This window comes from Taeniopygia guttata, chromosome 10, assembly GCF_048771995.1.
Source record: "Taeniopygia guttata chromosome 10, bTaeGut7.mat, whole genome shotgun sequence".
In the NCBI taxonomy this organism is placed as follows: domain Eukaryota; kingdom Metazoa; phylum Chordata; class Aves; order Passeriformes; family Estrildidae; genus Taeniopygia; species Taeniopygia guttata.
Window position 1 is genome coordinate 12,225,164 of NC_133035.1, and position 21,995 is coordinate 12,247,158.

At 40.0% G+C, this 21,995-nt stretch overlaps 1 protein-coding gene across 6 annotated transcripts in view; it reads right to left on the reverse strand.

Annotated features, from left to right (window-relative positions):
* IL16 (interleukin 16) overlaps positions 1-21,995 on the reverse strand; it is a 40,421-nt gene that overhangs the window by 3,160 nt on the left and 15,266 nt on the right. For 2 of the 6 annotated variants that reach the window (XM_072934147.1, XM_030281865.4), the window contains 14 exons: positions 15,352-15,488; positions 14,554-14,686; positions 12,920-12,974; positions 12,328-12,455; positions 10,430-10,540; positions 9,934-10,048; positions 9,655-9,728; positions 9,348-9,561; positions 8,189-8,306; positions 6,892-7,024; positions 6,093-6,180; positions 4,492-4,967; positions 2,821-2,962; positions 476-1,571 (listed from right to left, as the gene is read on the reverse strand). In XM_072934147.1, coding sequence (XP_072790248.1) covers positions 476-1,571; positions 2,821-2,962; positions 4,492-4,967; positions 6,093-6,180; positions 6,892-7,024; positions 8,189-8,306; positions 9,348-9,561; positions 9,655-9,728; positions 9,934-10,048; positions 10,430-10,540; positions 12,328-12,455; positions 12,920-12,974; positions 14,554-14,686; positions 15,352-15,488 — 3,020 coding nt within the window. Of the gene's footprint in view, positions 1-475; positions 1,572-2,820; positions 2,963-4,491; positions 4,968-6,092; positions 6,181-6,891; positions 7,025-8,188; positions 8,307-9,347; positions 9,562-9,654; positions 9,729-9,933; positions 10,049-10,429; positions 10,541-12,327; positions 12,456-12,880; positions 12,975-14,553; positions 14,687-15,351; positions 15,489-16,342; positions 16,453-21,995 lie in introns of all 6 variants that reach the window. The other 4 variants (XM_072934148.1, XM_030281863.4, XM_072934146.1 and 1 more) reach the window with 4 other exon arrangements.

Here is a 21,995-nt window from a genome sequence, read left to right on the forward strand (position 1 = left end):
AGAAACATTGAGCTATGAGAGAACATACCCATTAAAAGGCAGTTTTGGAGCAGTCATCTTTTCATCTTATTAGCATGTAATTCAGGTGGTAAGTCCTACAACAATTATAAATACAGGCAAATGAAAATTAATCATGTTCACTTAAAGGAAGTGAACATGATTAATTGCATAAAAGAATAAGAATAATTTCATGGCCTCAGACAAAGTCACTTAAATCTGCTTTATCATGGAGTTACTAGAAATAATGCTCCTTAAATAGGAGGATGTTTGAAATGTGCATGTATGGATATAATATACATTAAAACCAAAATTAACAGTCATGAGTCATTTAATCTTTGTGATCTAAAATGTTCTTAACTTTGTCTGTGCTTTACTTCTGTGTGCTGCTGCCTTAGAACTTTAATCTGTCAGTGAATCAGTGCAGCTGCTCACCAATGCTGATGTATAAATCTGAGCTTTAAATATGATATCTTACTTTAGTGAAAACCCAGTATCCAGGTGATGGTTCTCACTCGCAGGTGAGGTGGAAGCCCCATCCTCCTCCATGGAGGACTGAGACACTGTGTCCAGAGCTTCCCATGCACTGTTTCCAGAAGAGGCTGGGGACTGAGGAAGGCAAAGCAAAGATTTCATTAAAGCAGATGACACCTGGCTGCTGATGGAATAGATTTTGCTACACTTCTCATCATAGGGCTTCATTATCTCACAAGCCTGGGCAGCAGTGAGAGGGAAGCTTCGTGACCTTAGGCTGTGCGCTTTTGCTACAGACACAAGGTGGGAATTAACGGCTCCTGGAGCCAAGAGACTTGATGGATGTTCAGTGCTGTCATTGCTGCTTTTCTCTGAGCTGGTTTTCTCTGGCCTGGCAGTACTCTCCCTGCGAGAGGAAGATCTATCCAGGCTCTTTGTAGCCATGGCCACAGGTGGCTGTTGGTGGCTGTTTTCATGATGTGGGAGGAAGTGTTGGTTTGAACAGGCTGGAGCTGCCTCTGCCCCTGCTGCAGGGCGAGAAGGTTCTTTCTGCACCGATGGTTTTAGGCTCAGCCTTCGGGGGGTTTTTTCAGGTGACTGTGGAGCACTCAAGGATTCAAATGAGCTTATTCTTTGCTTTATTGATGATCCTCCAGGAGACACGCGTGATAAACTGGATTGCAGTTTTTTGCTGGAAATGCTGTTATGGTTGGGAGGACTTTGATCTGCCTGTGGTTTTAGATCTGAATTTGCTTTCCTCAATCCTTTCAGACTTTGGCGGAACCAGGTGGGCTTTGGTGCAACAGGAGGACCCTTTTTCACACTGTCATTTTCATCTGATTTTTGTACTTTGGAACCAACTAATTCTGATTCTGATTTCTTCAGAACTGTCTCTGAGCTGCTTCGATTTTGATTCTCTTTTTTTTTATCTATGCCAGGTTGCAAATCTAAGTGGACGTTGTTTTCACTCATGGTAGGGTTAAATAAGCTTTTTATGCAGTCAGAAATTTTAACCCAGGGGTCTTCTGTTGTATCAAGACTATAATCTACCCGTGCTTGTCTTTTAAGTACAGGCCTTTGTATTGATGAAAATGGATTCCCTGTAATAGAGAGACATAGATTATAAACAGACATCCATCTATTGCTCCATTCCTTCTTGCAGCATCATTAATTCAATAACCTTGAATTTCATTCAAGCCTCTGATAAATTTTCTTGAAGTTTCTTAAAAGTTTAAACTTTTAAAATTTTATTATTCTTGATCCATAAGTTCTGAATCCAGACACTGAAATTAACTGTAAAACAAGGCTCTTGCACACTTAAATATGAGATTGCTTTTTTAGAGGGTTTACACATAATTATGGGGTGCTGAAATCTTGATACAGGCTGTAACAGCTAAAATAGAAAGTTAAAATTGTAATGTTGTTTCCAGCCTAGAGAAAAAGCTGGTGTTATGGTAAATTCTTTTAAAAAACTTTTATTTTCTACATTTATAAGTATATCCTACTCTAAAAAGACTATCATAGGAAGATCTTCTATATTAATACTTCCTCAAATTTCCTCAGGCATTTCCAGGTGATTTTTCTGATGAGTAAAAAACTAGATTCTAGTATGGGAATATTTTTTACTTCAGAGAGCAATTAAGCATTTTAATGTTAGACATGGTGGAGCTGAATGGTGGAGCAAACTGCTGTTTGTGCAGCTGCTCAGGTACTGTTTTCTTCTTCAGCATGAACTTTTTTAGGGCAACATTTTAACTTTTTTAAATTATCTGAGCCATAACTTACGGAATTACATAATCTTGTATGTTGTAAGAGACCTCTCAAGATTGTCTTGTTCCCTTAACACTAAGTTTTCTTAATTCTAACTAGCACAGCAGAAAAATAACTTATCAGTGGATTGTACCATTGCAACACTAGGGTCTTAAAATTGTGCATAAAAATATCCTTTAGAAATCCTAAAACTAAGCTTTAATATGAGATATTCAGTATAACTAAACAGTTTCATCTGAAGCAGTACAGAAACACTGTACCTGACCATTAATAATAAGTTTTACAATGAATCATCTCGTATGCTGCTTTTGATCTAGTTTCTCTTTTTTACAAAGATTAATCAATAATTTTTTTAAAATTACAATAAATCATCTCTTATATTTATTTTGATCTACTTTCCCTTTCTTTACAGATTAATCAAACATTTGAAATTTCATCTGTTCATCCCAAAATTTAGAGATATGGTCTGAAGACTACATTTAAAGAGAAAAGTGAAGTCAGCTCAATACCCATTTTGGAATCCAAACTAAATACTATATATTTAGCTGGGGGGAAAAAAGTTAATGGAATTGAACATACCTAATTTTTCTTTTCTTTCTTGATCTCTGCCCGCTGGAGCAGCAGCTGTGTGTTCCTTATCATATGCAGTAGCAGAAGTGGTGAAGACACTGTGGGTTACATCGGTTTGATGTCCCTCTAGCATTGCTCCTCCAGCTTCCTGCTGAACAAACAGGAAAGAGAAGTGTGTCAGAATGCAATTATGCAAACCACACTATATATGAATCTGAAACAATATATGAATCTCGAAAAAACCAGAAACCTCATGTAAAATTGTGGTATGCAGGCCTCAGACTGACTAGTACAAAATTTGTGAGGAGTAAAGGTTGAAAAAATTTAAAAGTACTAATACTTCTCTTAATGATCTGAAATACATTCTGACAAGAAACTTTCTCTCCGGGGTATGTACAGATATACAGACTGTCTTAATAGAGAAAGTTGTCTTCCTGAACAGACCTTGATTTTTCATGGATTTTATTGATCTTAAGATTTAGGTTTTTCTCACTGTCATTTAGAATGACTAAGTACAAAGAATAAGAAGTTGCAGGGTGTGGTAAGTTCAACAAATACTTATTGCCCTCAATTTTACTTCTGAAAGTTGATTTTTTAACGGCGGTTTCTACTTAGGGGATGGTAAAAATTACCTTACCTCATATACTTTACTGGATTTTTTTTTGATATTAAGATTATATGTGGACTTCAGTTTTCTCTGTATAATTTTGTATTGATCTTTGCAGCTTGGGAACTGGTTGGAGGGGAGATGTGGGGTTTTGTGTTTGATTTGATTATTTGTTGTTTTGTTTTAGTTTTTTCTGTGCTTTTTTTTTTCCTTTTTCCTTTGCATTGCATTGAGAACAGTTCATTTCTAGTGCCATATTACTAAACCTGAGGAAAAGAAGTTTCAGTTTTAAACAAACCACAACCTTATTTCAACATGCAGATCTCACAGTCCCTTCACGCTCATGCAAAAGTGAAACATTCTCTGTTGCTCTAGATAAGAGAGGGAACTGAAATTCAGTAATGTACAAATGTACACTGTTTTCAAATACTGTAGCTCATCAACAAAGATGTACGTGCACCACAATTTAAATGGTTTTATTTACTACCTCCTGGTTTCAAGAAATGTATCTGAGCCCAAGATTCCCTGCTGTACACAATGTTAGTGCTTTCTTGTAATAAATATCCACTACAGAAACAAAGAAATTATTGTTCATGACTACTTCATAAATGATATGACTCTGTGACACAGGTAGCTGGGGTGAGCCACACCAAGCTGGCATCAGAGGCTGTGTAAACTCCTCCAGTCCCAGCCTAGGGCATAACCCTGGAACCAGAGCATGCTCGATGGCACATGCTTGTGAGGAGAGGCAGGGACTCAGATTCGTTCTTGCAGCTGCTCTCACTGGGATTTTAACTCAGATACCTTAGTATGGAAGATTTTCTTCAGACAATTCTCTGCCTTCTGATCTTACTTTGAACATAATATTTTGTGCTAAACTGGCTTCACTAAGATACACACCTTAATTTCAAAACAAAAGAGCCTCATCCTCTTCCCCCATTTCTCACTGTATATACATTTTCTCTTTCTTTCCTACCCTTCTTCCTGCTGCCATGCACAGCCACTTTGCCTTCCTCCTTCCCCTGCCTCACAAATATGCAGACACAAGAAAAATGTTGTAAATTTTACTTTACCCGCACACTTGCAGAAGATGAGGCAGCCACTTCTGATACAAGCTTTTCTTTTCTGTCTGCATTACTCTGGTCGTCACACATGCAGTCCTGCTTGAAGTATTTCCTTGGTGGAGGTTTGGGCTTTGATGATTTAGGTTTTCTAACAAGGATCTCTGATGACTTCTTAGTGTTTTGCAAGATTCGACCACCTTCACTACAGGTGGGAGGGGAATTTCTCTCTGAATTACTGGCAGAAAATGAGTAGAGCAGCCCAGGCTGCTGGGTGATTGGTACATCCACGCTGTGTACTCTTGCTTTCAGGTCCGTGAGCTGGTGCACAGCAGCAGTGGCACAGGAGGCCCGGGCGTTGTAGCTGCTGTCGCTGCTGGAGCGGGTCATGAGCCGCTGTGCGCGGCGGCTGCAGCAGCCCGTGCTCCTGTCCATGTGCTTCTCACAGGGCTGCCGCCCGTGCCAGCTCGTTTCCAGCCTCCTAACACCTGTACCAGGAACATGGGCAAAAGGTCTGTTAGTACATGCAAAGTGCTCGCTTACAAGGATCAACTGATGAAATCTGCAGCTAAATGTTGCAGCATTTCTGAGAGAGAGGGCATCATTTATGTCTGGAATGAGATTTGAGCTACTCCAGCCTAGGCCTCAGATCTGGGCCTTGTGAGGCCTTCAAGCCTGTGGTGCAGTTAGAAATTAAGAGCTTGTGGTGTAGTTAGAAATTATTTTAAGGTGTGATGGGAAGCACTGGGCTTTCTGGGTGTGAAGTAGTATAGGTTTATAGTGTGAAGTTTAGTCCACTGTAAGACAAAGACAAACAATGTTAGCTTTCCATTGAGAGTGCCTTTGTAAACTGTAAATTATATTGAAGTGCATATAAACTGCCATGTTCTCACTAATAAAGGGAGAACGTTTGATTGACCATGTTGGCCTGACCTACGTTTGTCCAGTCCAGCTTTCCTATCTAGTGAGATACCTGGCTTTGGCTAAATATCATCCTAGGTGGATGCAAAGGTGTCATTTATGCGTTGAAGGCTTGTAGGGCCAAGAGTCAACAGCCAAGTTCCTGAGCAACCAAATAACATTTTCCCTATATATGTCAGCACTCTAATTTTACTGATGACTGTTACCTATTGGTTCTTTAGAAGACACTCAAAGGAGTATCATTACTGGGAGAGTATGTCATACCTGAGCTGGACAAATAGCTCCAGCCATTTCCTCACAAAAAAAAAAAAAGGGATTAACAAGGTTTACCCCTAGGACATGACGTTCATAGTTCCTTGTTGTCATAGTCCTGTCACCTACAGACAGTGGTTTGAAAAGCTCTAAGCAGAGCTTGTGAATTGGAGAGGATAAGCAACTGTGAGAGGAAGTTTGCACAAAAAAATTTTGTTGATAATCAGATAGACTTGCTCTTTACTCATTACCCTGGTAATATCACTGGAGACATGTTAGGAGGGCTGTCCTGTGAGGTTTCCTGCTCTTTCTTTCTTTCTGCTCTGGGTAACTTGACTGTTACCTCTGTTACCCAGAGGATTCTAATACAGCATGTACTCATCCTCGACATCTTTCAAGTCAAAATTACCATGTCTCAGTGAATGCATTTATTCCCTTACCTTCAGTACTCCACTGGTGTCTCTCCTTTCCAAATCTGTTGCCTTCCACAGCTTGTGCAACAGCTTCTTTTAGCTGTTGCTCAGACACCTAGGAAATATCATGCCATACAAATATATATATTTGTATATATCCCAGTATATATGAAGTATATCTATGGATGTGCTCTTTTTGGTGGCTGTTAAGGTAAAATGGGACCTTTCAAAGACAAACATTCTTTTGCAGCACTAGAAATGGAGTCCTGGATTTACTAGTATAAGGTAACTCGATACAGCATGCTTTATGTAACCCTTTAAACTTAATAATAATTTATACAGTATTTGGTGTTATGAAGCATTTTGTTGAGAAACCTTGCAAGAATAAGAGATTGTACTTCAATACTAATTTAATTATAAATATTGGCAGGGCAAGACCTCAGTTTTAATTACTGAAAGAGAAGTGTATAAATATTTAATTCTTTTTGGGGAAGTATGTTCCCTCTTTCAAATGATTTACTTATTATTGTAAATTCTTTCTTACATAAGACCTGTGTTTTGGGTTATTCCTTAAATGTTATTTCTGTCATTTCCTTATTCATGGCATAGAACCTCATGTAAGACTATCAGCAGTGATCTTCAAATCTTAAATGATTCTACTTAAGACAGTGCACATCTCAGATTTTTTTTGTGTGCAGTGAAGATCACAAAGAGATAAGCATCTTTGTAGTCAACATTTTTCCACCTGTATTAGATCAGTACTTGCTCCCTCTTAGTTCTCAATACGTGCTATATTGAAATTCAGAAAGAATACAGACTGTGCTACCTGTGGTTCAGGGTGTCTGCTAACAATGATTTGTACTGCACCAGGATCACAATGGCTCAGCACAGCATAAACTTCATTAAGGGTTGTATTTTGTACTGAAGTTTCGTTAATTTCAAGAATTTCATCTCCACACCTAGAGAGATATTTAGGAAAAAAAAGAGATTATTTAAACAAGAGATTTTCTCCTGACCTCATGTTCCCCATGTGAATACATGCAAAAAGCAAATTCCTATGGCCAACCTCTAATTTTCTTATAGATTAAATCTGTCTTTCTGTCCTGTAACAGAAAATGGAATGGGAATGAGTTGGATGTCAAGGGGTTTTGATCTGCAATGTTGCATGCAATCTCTGAGCTTTCTGCATGTTCAGCTGTGCACACTTGTTTTTTCTGCTGTCTGCAGCTCAGCTGCTGCTTCCACCTACACCTTCCTTCCTTCCTTTCCAGTTAACACATCACTTTTCATGTCTTTATATTATGTTAGGGCTATTTAAGGTCAGAAAAGAAAAGCAGAAAATGTTTCTGCTACATATGTGAATAACTCATTAAAAAAATTCCAATGCCAAACTATCAAAATCTGCTAAACTGGATTTTTCTAAATGAAATCCAGATTTGGCTCACATGGAAACTGAGATTGCCTTGCTCTGCTCTAGTTCTCACACACATTAAGAGCCTGACTGAAGGCACTGATTTGTATCATTCAAATATTCTAATAATTTAAGACTATAGTTCTTTCAGCTAAAGCATTAGAGAGGAGAATTACAGAACACCTAAACTTAAATCAAAAAGACTTCACTGAAACTCCTGTGCTCTGTTCAGTTCTCAATATGTTCAACATTACTAGTTGGTCAAAAACCTTTGAAAGTGAATTTCTACACTCTCACTAAAGCTCATTTCAGCAAATCTGTTTTTCTATTGGGCAAGAAGTAATAGAATTTAAGGAGCTTGTATCAGAAAAAACCTAGTGCTGAAACAAGCCACATTATGTGATATGTTTAGGGTTTTCTAAATACTTTTTCATTTGGAGATCTCCTTCTGTAGCAAGGCTACAAGCTTGTCTAAGACCTTCAAAGTTAGCCTAGCTTGGGCAAGAGCAGAGATTTCAGTGGGTTGCTGTATTTCTGGAAATCCCACATATCCTGAAGACATATACTCCAACCCTGAGAATAGCACATGTTCTCTAAACCCCAAATTCCCAGGAATCAGTATTTCTTCCTGTCCAAATAGGTCATAAATAAACCCATAAAACAGATCAATGGGAAACTTGTGGCATAAGACAGCCAGCCTTTCTCATCCTACCTTAGTCTCCCATCCATATGTGCCACTGAGCCTGGCGAGAGGGTGTGAATAAAGATCCCTGAAATACACTGGAAGTAAGGGATGCTACATAACCCAATTCCAAGGCCAACACCTGGCTCTGAAAGAAGCAATAATAATTAAAAAACCCATAAGAAACAGTCAAAGCAAACCATTGAAGAAGAACATTTTTAAAAAATTAATTAAATTTAATTTTTTCTGCACAAACCAGAACCATTGTCTTGTATTCATGAATGTTGCACATTCAGTATTCATTGCTGCTGCCACTTCATTTTTCTAAACCTTTCTATTGTTTTATTGTTATGGGGGCTTTCCCCCCCTCATGATTAAAGTGTCACAGATACAATGGAATGCAGGTTAATTTTGCAAAATATTTGTCATTACAGAAGAATTCAAATGACTTTACAAGGAGACAGAATTAAAAAAAAATTAAAGAGCTAAAATTAAGAGGGAAAACAAGCTAAAATTAAGGATATATGGCTACTGTTAGCTATATAATTTCAGTCCTCCCTCTGTTTCATACAATACAGCTGTGTTATATGTTATATAGGACTCTGTGAGTTTCTCCTCTTTGCTCTGGACAGACACTGATGTCAGATGCCATCCTGTGTATTTGATAAGTCACTGGTACCTCATAGAGGCTTTGCTTGATGCTCTGATGTGCCCATATTTAAAAGTTTATTTCATTGTGCCAGTGGTTATTTATAAATAGAAGATGATGACAGTTGGAAATGAGGTGAAAGAATTAGAGGAAGATGTAGATACTTATTTATTTGGTTTTAAGCCTTTTCAAGAGTGAAGTTAACTGTTTGCATAATTATGGGTAAGAGTTGCGCAGTCTGTTTAATAAGAGGCATTTGTTGACAAGAGCTTTACAGTTTCACATGAAGGATATGATTGTGACTCTAAAGCTTGAGAGCAAAAAAACCTCAATGATTGGCTCTTGAGGACAGATGGTGTTCAAAACCCTGCTGTTGACAGACACTTGTTAGCACTGACAGGCACCCCGATTTAATTTAGTGTATTAGAAAGACTTAGTTCAGGAAAAGAATCAGGTTAGTGAGGAAAGACAGAGAGCAAATGAACAGTGGTTTGCCAGTCAGTGCTTTGTTAGCAGTGCTCAGTTAATGTCAACACTCACCTTTGTTTAGGGTAACTTCCATTATGACCCTGTCATTGGGCTTTGTAGGATTTAAGGAGAATTCTGCATTTTCTGAACTGAACGAGCTGTTTTCCTTGGTTATGCATGTACTGGAGCTCAGTGACTGACACAGGAGGGGTGACTGACAGCTGGAAGCAAAATGAGGTGTGCTGAAGCTTGTCCTGACTGTAAGTGTCAGAAGACCCTTTTTAGCCTGCTGGAAAGAACACACAGGGAGTGAATGGGTTGAGCTCACATGCACATTATGTCTAAAACCAGAGGTTGTTCTGGAAGGAGAGTACATAACCTTAAATTTCTGTAAAGCATCATAATGTGTTAATCCATGCATGGATTCTCCATTCAGTTCCAGGATTTCATCACCTGTTTTGCAAGAGAAAAAAAATTTATTACTATTACTGTATTCTGTAATAAATTACATGATACCACACATGCACTCCAAAGGATTCTTGCAAATGCAAAAATGGATGCAGATGTAAAAGTCACTTATGGCTCATTTCAGCCTCAATCTGTCTTTCAGTGTCATTTTTTGGGAAGTGGGAAAAGGGAGAGAAGAGGTATTTTCCACCTTCTTGTAGCCTTCCATCAGCAGCAGCAGCTCCACCAGGAAAGATGGTTTTGACATAGATGCCTATTGGTCCATAAATGCTGTCTTTACCACCAACGATACTGAAGCCCAAACCCTAATTTATGGAAGAAAAAGTGTGTGAGAACCCATGTTCAGTTCTCATAATAGTTCATTTGCAGTTTCTTCTGTATTACCTACATGGGCAGTATTATCAGTGGAGTAGTATAAAACATGAAAAAATAGTCAATCACATTCCTGTAGTAAGAGTAAATGGGGATTTCAGCAGAATCCTCTCCTGTTTTGCTTTTTGTTTGTTCCAGTCAATTAATTCACTATTATGTGCACATGGAAAGGTGTCAAAATTATTTTTAAAAATTTTTCTTGGATATGAATTGGCAGCCCAAAAGTAGTAAATAACAGTCACTTCTCTGCACTTTGCAGATCACATTTGTGAGATGAAGCAAAACTCATGGTAAATCAACAGAGCCAGTCTTACCTTCCCTTGTCCTTTCATCAATACAATGTTTGAAATTACAGAAGCCTGTGAGCCACAGGATGTGTGCACTAGTTGTGCTGTACTTAGGGATCTAGATGTCCTCGAAATTGCCTGTGAATAATAAAAAAAAACAACAAAACCCACAATTTTTTTTATGCATAAGCAGAAATTCTTGAACATACATTGCAGCAACTTCTTCATTTGAAATTTTCTTCCTTATAACTGATGGTACTAAACATTCTTTTTTAAAAAAAAAATCTTTCTAATTTTCATAAGCCATTTGTTATTCAGCAAATTTCTGCTCACTGAATTTGTTCTGCAAGGGACTAAACTGGAGAAAATTAGGATGTTGGTCCTTGAAGTGGTGCAATGGTGTGGAAAGATAAATTTGTGCTCTGGCTTGTGTCCCCATGCCAAAACCCCATTTGTGGTCATTAGGGGACATAAACAAGTATTATCATTTTTGCCTTCGAGAACTGAACTAGAATCAAGTAATGCAAAATCTTCCCTTCATCTTGTGACTAAAAACTTTATCTTGGAACATACCAAACCTTTTTAAAGGATTTTCCCCAAAATATGAATTTGTGCTGGATTTCCTAATTTCAGCCTCTGAGATTTGTCCCATTTTAATGAGCTTTTAATCAAGTATTTAATTAAATGTTTAATGAAAACCTCCTATTTCAACATGGATATGTGTATTATAGGATAATTTAAGCACTGACAGAAGTCATTACCCAAAGCTAACTATGCATGAAGTTCAGCAGGGTCAGAGTTAATTGCACTCATCACACATCTGAGAGAGCTCAACTCTTCTTTCTTTTTTTTTTTTTTAATGCAGCAAAGTGAAACTAGCAGGCATTAAAGAGTGGAAAATCAGCAAAAATTTTGGCTTCTGCATATGCAAGAGTCTCAATTTTGACATGAAAACCAGATTATCTGTTCAGCATGGGATTGGGAACAGGATTAAGATGTGAACAGGCATGCAACACCAAAAACACACTCTCCAAAACGTATTTCTCCGTTAGATCAGGGTGATTGTTTATTCTGGGTCTTCTGAGTCTGAAATGGGAAATTTTCAGATTTCTTTTGCTTCTGTGTGAGAAGGTGTGGTTTTATTTCTTTTTGTGGTGGATGGCAATACCCAAAGCCAGGATGCTGCCAAAGAACCTCTTGAAATGGGCAGCACATGCCATGCAGGAGCTTTGAGGAGAAGGAAACCCAGTGAATCCTGGAGGATCTGTTTGTGCACTCAGGTGTGTTTTGGTTGGGTTTCGTGCTCTGGTTTGCAGCCTCCTTGTTCCTGTTAAAGCCTTGGGTCCCTCAGGGTGGGTGAGGGGCCAGGAGAAGGCAGGGAGCAACAGGGAGGGAGGTGGGAGCTGAGTGTGAGGAGCTTTGCCTCCATCTCCTCCTCCAGGTCTGAGCCTGGGGACCTTTAGCCATAAATAAACCATCTCCAGCCTCTGATGGTCACTTAGCATCCATCTGGAGAGCAGAGGAGCCAGTCTCCAGCCTCCTTTAACAGGGTGTTTAACTCTGCCTCCTTCAGCAGGGACCGTGGTGAGTCCGTACCCGCTGTGGCCATGGCTGGGCCAGCACAGCTGCCTGGGGACACTGGTGGCACTGGGGCTCAGAGCGGGTGGTGTAAACCCCCCGTTGGGAATTTAGCCACACCATAGAACCTGCTGGGCACTGGGAGGGAGAACCTGGAGAAATGGAGGTTTGCTGGCAGGGCCTTTGCTGCTCTCCCAGCCCTCAGAGAGGAGGCAGAGTGACCCATCACCCCAGCTGGGCAGAGGGGCAGAGGGGATCAGGCAGGACAGCGGCTGCAGAGAGCCCTGTTGGGGACATCTGGGGGCTTGCAGAGAGCCCTGTTGGGGACATCTGAGTTTCTCACTCACCGGGGCTCTCCCTGCAGGGCAGTCCAGCTGCTGTGACAGTGATTTTCGGCTGGCCAGGAGGGCGTGGGGCTGGTGGTCCCTGAGGGGCGCCGGGCCCTCCGCAGCCCCGGCCCAGAGCGGGCGCGCACCTGCCGGGAGCGCAGAGAGGCGTTACTGCACTGCTGCGCAGCTCACACCGTGTTTCAGACAAATGCTACCAGAAATGGCTTTCCCTTTGTACATTTCTTCCTGAAGGCATTGATGTCTTCAGCTGTCACTTAGGCAACAGCAATTAATGTTAAATATAGTCAAAAGCATGCATTCCCTACCAAAAAATTGTTGGCCTATGTAGAGTACACCATTAAAAAGGCCCCAAACCAAACTGGGATGAAGGATGTTGTGAACACAGCAGCTGATGATTTTATGCATCAGCAATTCTTAGCTAAGGATCCCAGAATAAATTTGGACAACGTTCAGCATTTCCTTTAGCACCATAGTACCAGCACACAATGGGGGCCTGTGATCTGCACTCCATGAGTATTAAAAGAAAGCAGATTATTGCTCTGCAACTTACTGGTGGAGTTACTGCGAGTCCGCTGACATGCAGCCTTACCGTGCAGAAAACCATTCTGTATTTCCAAAGGCCTTTCCTTACGTGTTGGTGTTTCCTAAAACAAAACAAACAAAACCCATGGCTATGCAAGAAATTTCCAAAGTGATCTATTCTTAAAAACCAAATTTCTTCTATTTTGGCTTGCACAGATTTCAGCCTGAATAAAACAAACAAACAAACAAACAAAAAAAAAAAAACCCAAAAAAATCCATGGAGCAAAATTCACTATTTAAAATAAATAGGAGGATAAAGGGGAATGAAGCTCAAAAGTTTGTCATAAAAATGATTATAACAACATAATAAGATAGAAATAGATTCAGGTCCTTAGACAAAATGAACAGAAATTTAATTGGACACCCCCAGCTGGACCAGATTGATGGATGGGTAAGATATAGCCATGCTTATCTAATTTCTGGAGGTAGCTCATACTTTTTGGGTAATCAAGCACCTTAGGGAGGGATTAAGTTCAAGAGGAAAATTCTTAATTCCATATATGCAATGGTGGATAGGTGCCTAACTTCTGACTCAGAGGGATGTCTTTTAGTCAAAATACAATCTGAGCATTTAAAAACCTCTGAGGACTAAGTTTAAGAGTTTTCAAAAAAATTGGTACCTACCAGTTGGAATCTCCTGTTGCTTTTGAAAATATGGTCCCTAATTCTAGCATTTAAAAATTTGTAGATTAAACATTCAGCTTTCTAAATGCAGGTTTTTAGAACTGTTGGAAAATAAGTACATGATCACATCTGAATAACAGTTGATGTTAGGAATAATTTCTGGGTGGTTCCTGCAAGTCCTGATTCTGATCCTCTTTTTGTGAGGCAATTACTTTGATCCTGAGGGAATCCTGGTTCAAGGGAGAACATTACTAAATACAGACACCATATGGAAAGTGATATAAATAAAACAAAATGCCAAATTTTTGCTCAGTGTTATTCTGCAGGAGCCGAGACAGGAACAGTGTCAGAGCACAACCTGTATGTTCTAATCTAAGTGGAGCCAACCAGGACAAAGACTTGGTTTCAGAATCCTGATTTCAGGAGTTCTGTTTGGAGATACAAGACCTATGGAATGCTAATTTTCTGTTTGGGCAGCAGGTGGGGGTATTGCCAAGTAGCAAAATCCTACTAGGACTTTCCAGTCCCATTCCCTTAGGGAACTCTTCAGAATAAGAAATACGGAGAAGATCCTTAAAGATGAATTTTGAAAATAATTTTGCAGTGTTTCTCTTGCCAAGCCAGCTAGCTTGAAAAGTCTTTGCTATTAACTATAGATCCTAGATTCACAGAACTACTTTGTTACAGGGGCTGCTCCCTGGCTTCTCTGGGATTCATGGATCTTCCCTTAAATCCATTTCTGCCTTTCTTCAACTCCTAAATGGAAAATTAACATTGGCAAGCTGTGTGTTTCTAAAAGAAGGGTTTGAAAAGCCCTTGCTAGAGTTTCCCAGAGACTTGGCCTCCCCACAGCCTCTGTTTATCTAGGGAAAAGCTATGCTGAAAGTCACCAGAGTCTGACCACAAGAGGTTTTGGGTTTTGTCACGAAAGGCAAAACCATCTTCAAATGTCTGATGAACAAGTTCCCCTCCTCTCTAAAGTAAATGTCCAATCACCCCACAGTTGCTCATGCTTACTTTGTGAGCCATCATCGTGTTCACCAGCTGTGTTGTTGGGGGAATGAGAGACTCAGCCTCCTTTCTGGACAGGTCTTTCAGTGATTGTACATTTAGTGTTAACAGTTCATCCCTTGGGCTCAGGCAACCATCCCTTAAAGGAAAAAAAGAAACATTTATATATTATTTCAAACAGAATAATATATCCCTGTTCCGTGTGCTACCTGTCTCTGTCTGAGGAGTCAGCTTCAGTTCTCCCTTTGCCTTGACCAGGGCTGCCCTGGGGTGCCTGGATGTGATACACCCCATCCCCTGCTAGGATTTTTCCCTGTTACTGCTCTCTTCTGCTTAGTCCTGGTGATCACTGGCTGCCTGGTGATCACACAGCTGACATTCAGGCAGGATATTCCTCCCTTCTCACCATCTTGCACTCGAAAATTGATCAAAGACTACATTTCCTTCCTGTCAGGAACCTTGGCTCCCATTGCTTTCCAGTGGCCTTGTGGGACTGATGCCACCCTACACTGCCCTTGTACAAGGCATCACCATCTGAAAACCTGATGTTATGTACACTCTCTCATTCTTCCAGGTTTTATTTCTTGGTGTAATTGAGCAGCACAGATCCCTGATAAAACTGGCCACAGTTTTATTTTTCTACAATCTTGACCTGCGTCTCCAACTGGAAGCAATGTAAGGATTGATCCCTTCTTTTAACTGGAACTGAGCTTCAAGGCATAGCTTGTCACAAAAAGCTGGCTGTGAAAAATCCATGCAAACAAATGTCTCTGTAATAACTTGCTACCTCCACGTGTACTGTACCTGTTTGCTGGGCCTTCAGCAGGCACGTGGCTGCCTGTTAACCCTTTCCAGAAAGATGCACATCTTGGGCTCCTGGAGAGTTTGATTCCTGAGCTGCTGTTCCCTGGTGTTGAACACAGCCTGCAGATGCAGCTGTCCTGATCCAGAAGATGAAAGGTTGCATGAACAAAAATGTACTAAAGCTGTTAAAAGTTATTTACATTTATTCTGAGCCTTTTTAAGAAAGGTTTAGAACCAGGTTGCCTCCCAGGAGAACAGGAGCCTTTAACACTGTCCATTTGAGAAAAAGCAATGGTATTATAGAGTCAGTGCTTTACAGAAGTTATTTTCCTTAGGACTTCAGTGGCTTCTGGCTAAAGGGGGGAGAATTACAATATAGTGTCCCTTTGCATGAGGGGAAGAGAACAGAAAACCGGGTAAACTTTACCTATGCTAACCTATGCTAGCTTTGCCTATTGTAAGAAAAGACAGGGAGGAAAATAAACACATGCCAGAAAATTAAATGCTCTGGAAAACAGAAGACGTCTGAATGGAAAATAAGTAAAATAAGGGTATACAAAACACTAGAAGCTCCACCCCTGCTGCTGACTTGTTAAGTGGGAGCAATGGACCAGAGAGGTCTGCAGCAGTGGAAAATTCTTTGTCCATTCCAGACTGGTTGAAGTTGCTGCAGTCTGCATTGCATCTGGAGGACTAATTGTAAGTATATCTTTAATGCAGTTATGAATCATTAACACAGGACCATTCAGAAGGAGAAGTAGTGCTTTGAGACATATATGGAAAGCAAAGAATGGAGCAACTAAGCACATTAAGCACAACACATTTGACTGGGAAATACACTCCTGTGGCACAAATGTGAACACCTAGAAATTTTAAAGAGATGAGGAAAGCTGGAAAGTTAGCACACAATTTCTTTTCCATTTGCTTAATATTTCTCCTGATTCAAGAGAGTAATTAATTTCTCACTTATTCTGCTCCCAACTGAACCCACCTCCTCTGCCCTCGCCAGCCTCTCCATACTCCACAAAGTGAAGAGGGCTCTCAGTGTATCCTGGATCCAGGCTTGTTCCCAAGAGATTTGTATGACTGAGGTATAGATTTCTGAAGGGGAGGCAAATTTCATATGTTAGGACAGGCCACAAAACATAACAGTGGTCAGCTGTCTGTGTTGCTCCCAGGGCCCCTGGTCAAAGTGGCATCAACTATTTCCAGTAATCTGTAGACTTCTGAGAGCACAAGGAAAGCTGTGTAGCCACTTTCACCATCAGTAGGGCTTCATTTCCACCCTAGGCAGAGTTCATACAGCCCTGAGGATGAGAATCATTGTTCTTCTTCACCAAAAATTAATAGGTATTGCATCATTACTGACTGACAGCAAAAACAAAATGCAAATTTACAGCAATGTCAATAAAGGTCATTATCTTTCAGGCTGACTGCCGAAGCCTGGCTCCCATTCTGAAACCTGCCAGAGTAAATCTAAGGCTGTGAATTAATGAAATATTTAACTTGGGGCCCTGGGCTCACTGCAGGCTGAATTCAGTAGGTAATGGATAAGAGCTATACTTGTATTGACTGACTCGTTAACTCTGTGGGTTTGCTTGCATTCCAGATTGTCTGCCTTGGATGAGGAGTGTCTGAATTTTACGAAGCCTTTTTTGTTCATGAAGAATTCTTCTAGTGAGTAATATGTTGGTAAGGATATAAGCATGGACAGAATTCTATCTTAAACCAGTTGGCTTGAACTCTAATATTAGTTTTGGAGCCTTTTATTTACTTTTCACCCAAGATAAATATCTTGGGAAATACTTAATTGAAATCAGGATTACATAATGTTCTTTTTTTTTTTTAATCTTATGGCAGTTCTTTGATGTCTTCAGCACAGTAATAAAATAAAGGTTAACATTCAGATGCCTTAAAATTTGAAATCTTGAGTAGCAAAAAATGTGAGTTCCCTTTTCTCTTTGTTTGCACTGTCCTTTATTTCAAGTATGATTATGACATTACAGGGCAGATTCTGCATACATGGAGCATCCATTGAAACTCACAGGGTTTTCAATAATGTGGTGTGTTTGTTGTAAAACATGAAAAATGTAAGATAGATATTAAAGGTAGGAAATTATTCTGCCATTTAGCTGAGTATTTCTGAGATCTCAGCTGCTTGTGGACTGGGGCTGTTGGGAAAGAATAATGGTATTTAAAACTCAGTGTTTAAGAAAATAATTTTCTTTCTGTTTCCTGTAGTCAGAATGCAAGTTTGGACTTGCCAGCTTCTCTTCTTAGGAGTCCCTACTCTTGTGAAATGTTCCCGTGAAAGATAAACATATATTCTCACAGACAGTCAGATACACAGTTTTGCACAACTGTTCTCCACACTTCATTTTTTTGTTCATTTTCATAGGCCTTTTCAGACTGACCCCAACTCACCACTGTTAAAAGCTGAGTCCTATAGCTTGTTCACAGTGTATGGCTACTGTGCTCATCAAGTTTATAAACATCCTCCTAGTTAATTGTCCAAAAGTGTTGTGTTTCCGCCCAGCTTCACAGGACATCACAGAGAGCAGTGGGTTTGGCTCTGAGGTTTTTCATTGCAGCACCATGTAAGTCTTTTGGGGAAGGGATTGTGTTTTGTACAATTGGACACGTGCCAGGCTGGAAATTCTGGGATGTATTGGGACATCCATATGAAACATCACCAAATCAAAACTGATATGAAGATTTTTCCAAGAACAGTAAGTTGCATGCACTTAGTCACTAAGAAAGTAGAGGTTAAATCCCTTGTACACAGCAGAAAAGTCCTGGGAACAATTTTTGTTTAGATTTGTAGTCATATTACCCATTTGGGCTACATTTCAAATTCTCTCTGTGTCTCAATCATTGCTGCAATTCATTTAGGTGAATTACTTAAAAAAATAAGTTTTTATTGGTCTATGGACATGTGGGAAATATCTGTATGTTGTCAACATTTGTATTTTTTGGGTCCTGGATATAGATCATTATATTCATATCCAAGTTATTGCAACATGACAGAAAATTAATAAAAGCTGTTCTTCAGAAAAATAAATGTTTGACCAATTCTTGTGCCTATAGTCAATTGGCTTTGGGTTTAGTTCTTTAATATTTTTTTCCTTTCTCTGATTATTTTGTGCATAGTAATACTGCTGATGGTTCCAAGAGTAAAGATAGCATTTATTTTTACATCTTTTTCCTTTTTAAAGTGCTCTGTTTGTTTTGAAAGATGATTTGTAGGTCTGAATACAGTGAGTGCTGAAAATTTGCTAAAAGACGTTGTTAGGTTTGAGGTGGGGCAGGTGGATCCTGGGCCAGCCTTGTCTCTTCACTATTAGAAGATATCTTTAAACATATATTTTCTGCGAGTGAATAAACTCTCTGCTTTGTCTTCCAGCCCTTCAGGACTCTGAGGAAACTTTTATCTGCATTGCAGGTTCCACTCAAAGCAAAATTTGTATTTAAACTAAGTCTGCTTGGCTGAAAGATAAAAATTAAAGGAGTTTAAGAGCCTTCTTGAATTTTCCACAGGTGAGAAAAGATCAACTTTTCTTTTGTTTTGTTCTGGAAAAATAATTTGTACATCCAGGCCAACTCTCTCTTCCTGTTCCCATTTTTTGTCATCCAAAATGCAAAGCTTCTGAGGATGTTTTTTATCTGCCATTTAAAAGATTCCTTTTTCCTTCATGCTTTCATTAGACATTTCTAACTCAGAGTCCCATCTCAAAACATCTAATTCCAGATGTTGTTTAGAAATAAGGGTAACCATGGCATCTGTGGAAAACTGAAAAACTTTGTGCACTCTTAAAGTAAGACACAGTAGTTAGATTGTCTGAATTGAAATGTTATACAAGGCTAGTTCAAGTAAGGTCTTGGACTCAGTTAACCAAGTGCATGACAATGAGCTAATTGACTGCTGGTTTTAAAAAAGGAAAAAAAATAAAAGAAAAAATTATATCTAACAGCAGTACAATAATGTATTAAAATACTTAGTTTTTCTGGTCTTCAACAGCCTTATGACTGTGAAATGGCTGGTATTTCTGAGATATGATCTTTGGGGATTTTCTTCAAGGAGCAATTTTTTTCTTAATTCTAACAGAAAGGGCCAGAGTCTCTCTGGCATAAACTCGCTCCACTGGCTCTGACATACCCTAGCCCAATGCCTTGGTCTTTTAAAAATATTTATAGTAGATGTAATTCATTTTCCCAGCAGCATATTCCCTTTGAAACCAGTAAAATGGCAGAAGCTGGAAAGCCAGGATGATGCAAGGAGCAGGGCATGAGACCAAGCTTTGCCCTAGATTGACAATTCAGCACATCAGATGTTAGAGAAGGACCTTTCCCCCCATCATCTGCCCTCTGTGTGTTTTCCTGGGAGCCTTTGCTGGCCTACATTGTGCAGCACATGCCATACTAATGGAGCAGCTCCTCTCACAGCTTGCTCTGAGTGATGACCAGGGTGATGTGCAGCAAAAGCAAGAAGGCTGGGCAGACAGAAAGAGAGAAGTGTGAAAACTGAGGAGAACACATAAATATCTAAATAAATTCAGTCTCTTCTCTTGGCTTTAGTTTTCCATCCTGCCCGTGGGCTTGTGTTTGAGACATTACAGTCTGTTGCCATAGCACTTGTCCTGGTACCAAAGGGCCAGCTAACTGGTGTTTGCATCAAGGCAAGTTAATAAAAGTATATTCTGTTGATGACCATAGGAGAAAAAATACCTTTTGCCTTTTCCCTCCTTCAAGCAGAGGGTCAGGGACCAAAGGAAGAAAGGGTGCAGAAGTTTCTAGAACCAAGTAGAACCAAGTAGTCTGGTCAGCTTAGTTCCCATATTTATTTCATCAGAATTTAGTCATTTTTTATTCTAGATGCTATTTCAACCCTGCTGCCAGCCTCACTGGTAGCTCTCAGTGCTTCCCAGGGTTTTGGGAGTGTTGGGAAGATGTAATGGAATGCTTCTTGGAGCAGTAGAAGTGCTTCTTGCAGCAGCTCTCATGCTCAGCAGAGCCTGCTGTTCTCTGAAGGAGCTGATATAATCTATTCCTGCCCAGTTCTCCAACAGCTGGAGTGATTTCAGTCTGAGCAGGCAAAGACATCTTCCACAGTGTTTGCTATGTCCATGCTCAGGGTATCAGATACTGTTTACCATTTCTTTGGTGTCTTTTCTTTCAGGCCATGTGAAAATTACTGATTTTGTGAGAAGCAAAGGAGATCTGTTTGTTTATACATAGACCAGCTGGAAGCCCACCATACCACACCAAGCACACCTCATCTCAGAAAGTGTCTGAACAAATGATGCCAGGGTAACCCTGGGCCTCTAGACACAGCAAGGAATAGTCAGTATAAGTGAATAGTTGGTCAGAGAAGCCAAATGAATTAAAAGACAGTTCATCTGCTCTCATTGCTGACAGAATTTTAGAGAAGGGAAAAAAACCTCTGTTGTGTAGTCCTGCAACACTGGTTTGCTAATCATTTATTGCTTATGGTGAATCCCATGCAGTCAGCAGAGTATGGCTAAGAGAAGCACTTAAGGTTTGCAACAGAAAAAAAAGGAATTTGCATTTTGAGTACTGATGTTACAAGTTCCCCTTTACCCTGGAGAACAAATGCACAGGGAACATTAAATCATGCAGCACTTTTAAGCATTCTTCTCTCCTTCCTTGTGACAGCAATATTAAGTTGTTCAGTTCTGTGGGAGTTATTAACACCTTCAAAGTCACGCTTATGGCTGGAGGTGCTGGAAAGCAGAAGAATAATGGAATATCCTCAAGAACACCAGGAAAGAATGGAATCAATTTTCTTGAACAAAGACAAGGATTCTTCAGCTCTGAGTCACACATCATGAATTTCTGAAGTGTCACATTTAGATGGAGAGAGAATTACACTGGGACATGAAAAAATGCCTGTTTGACTTGTTAAAGACAGAAGACTTAAGCTTTGTAAGACCTGTGGTACAGGAAGATTGTTCTGACAGGCTTGTGCCATATGGAAGGTAGAGATCACTGCTTTCATACTCCAGGGAGAAAGCCTCAGCAGCAGCAGCACAGGGTTGGGGTGGCTGTTACCAATGTTCATCCTACTTAGAAAGCCAAGATAAGACTTCAGAATCACTCATTGATCCATGGCCCTGAAAGGTATGGAAGATTAGCAAGTAGTATTTGAAGAGGTTTAGATTGCTATGAGAGCTCTGGAGTGGGAATTTAATGGTACTCATAGTGTACAGCAGCACTAAGTGACCCAAATGCTGCTGTGAGGGACTGAGCTGATGACTAATTTATGTCAGCATCTGACACATGTTTTTCAGCAACACTGATGCTTCAGCCTAAGAGTGGATTTATATCCTTAGCAGTTGTATTTTATGTGTGCAAAGGCATTGTGGGACTTAACTCTGTTCCCCAGATCCCTGTTTTAGCTGCTTGCCAGCTATTAGAGCAAACTATCTAAACTTCCAGTCTGAGATAAGATACTGAGGAGCTGCATGTGGATATGGATCACAGCAGTTATTGGAGCCCTGCACACTTAGGAGATGTACAAGGAAATAAACTGTGGCAGCTGACACACACCTGAGGGCTTCAGCTTCTGAAAGGGCACAGAGGCCAGCTCCTTCACTCATATCAGCAGGGTGCATAAGGACTGTTTC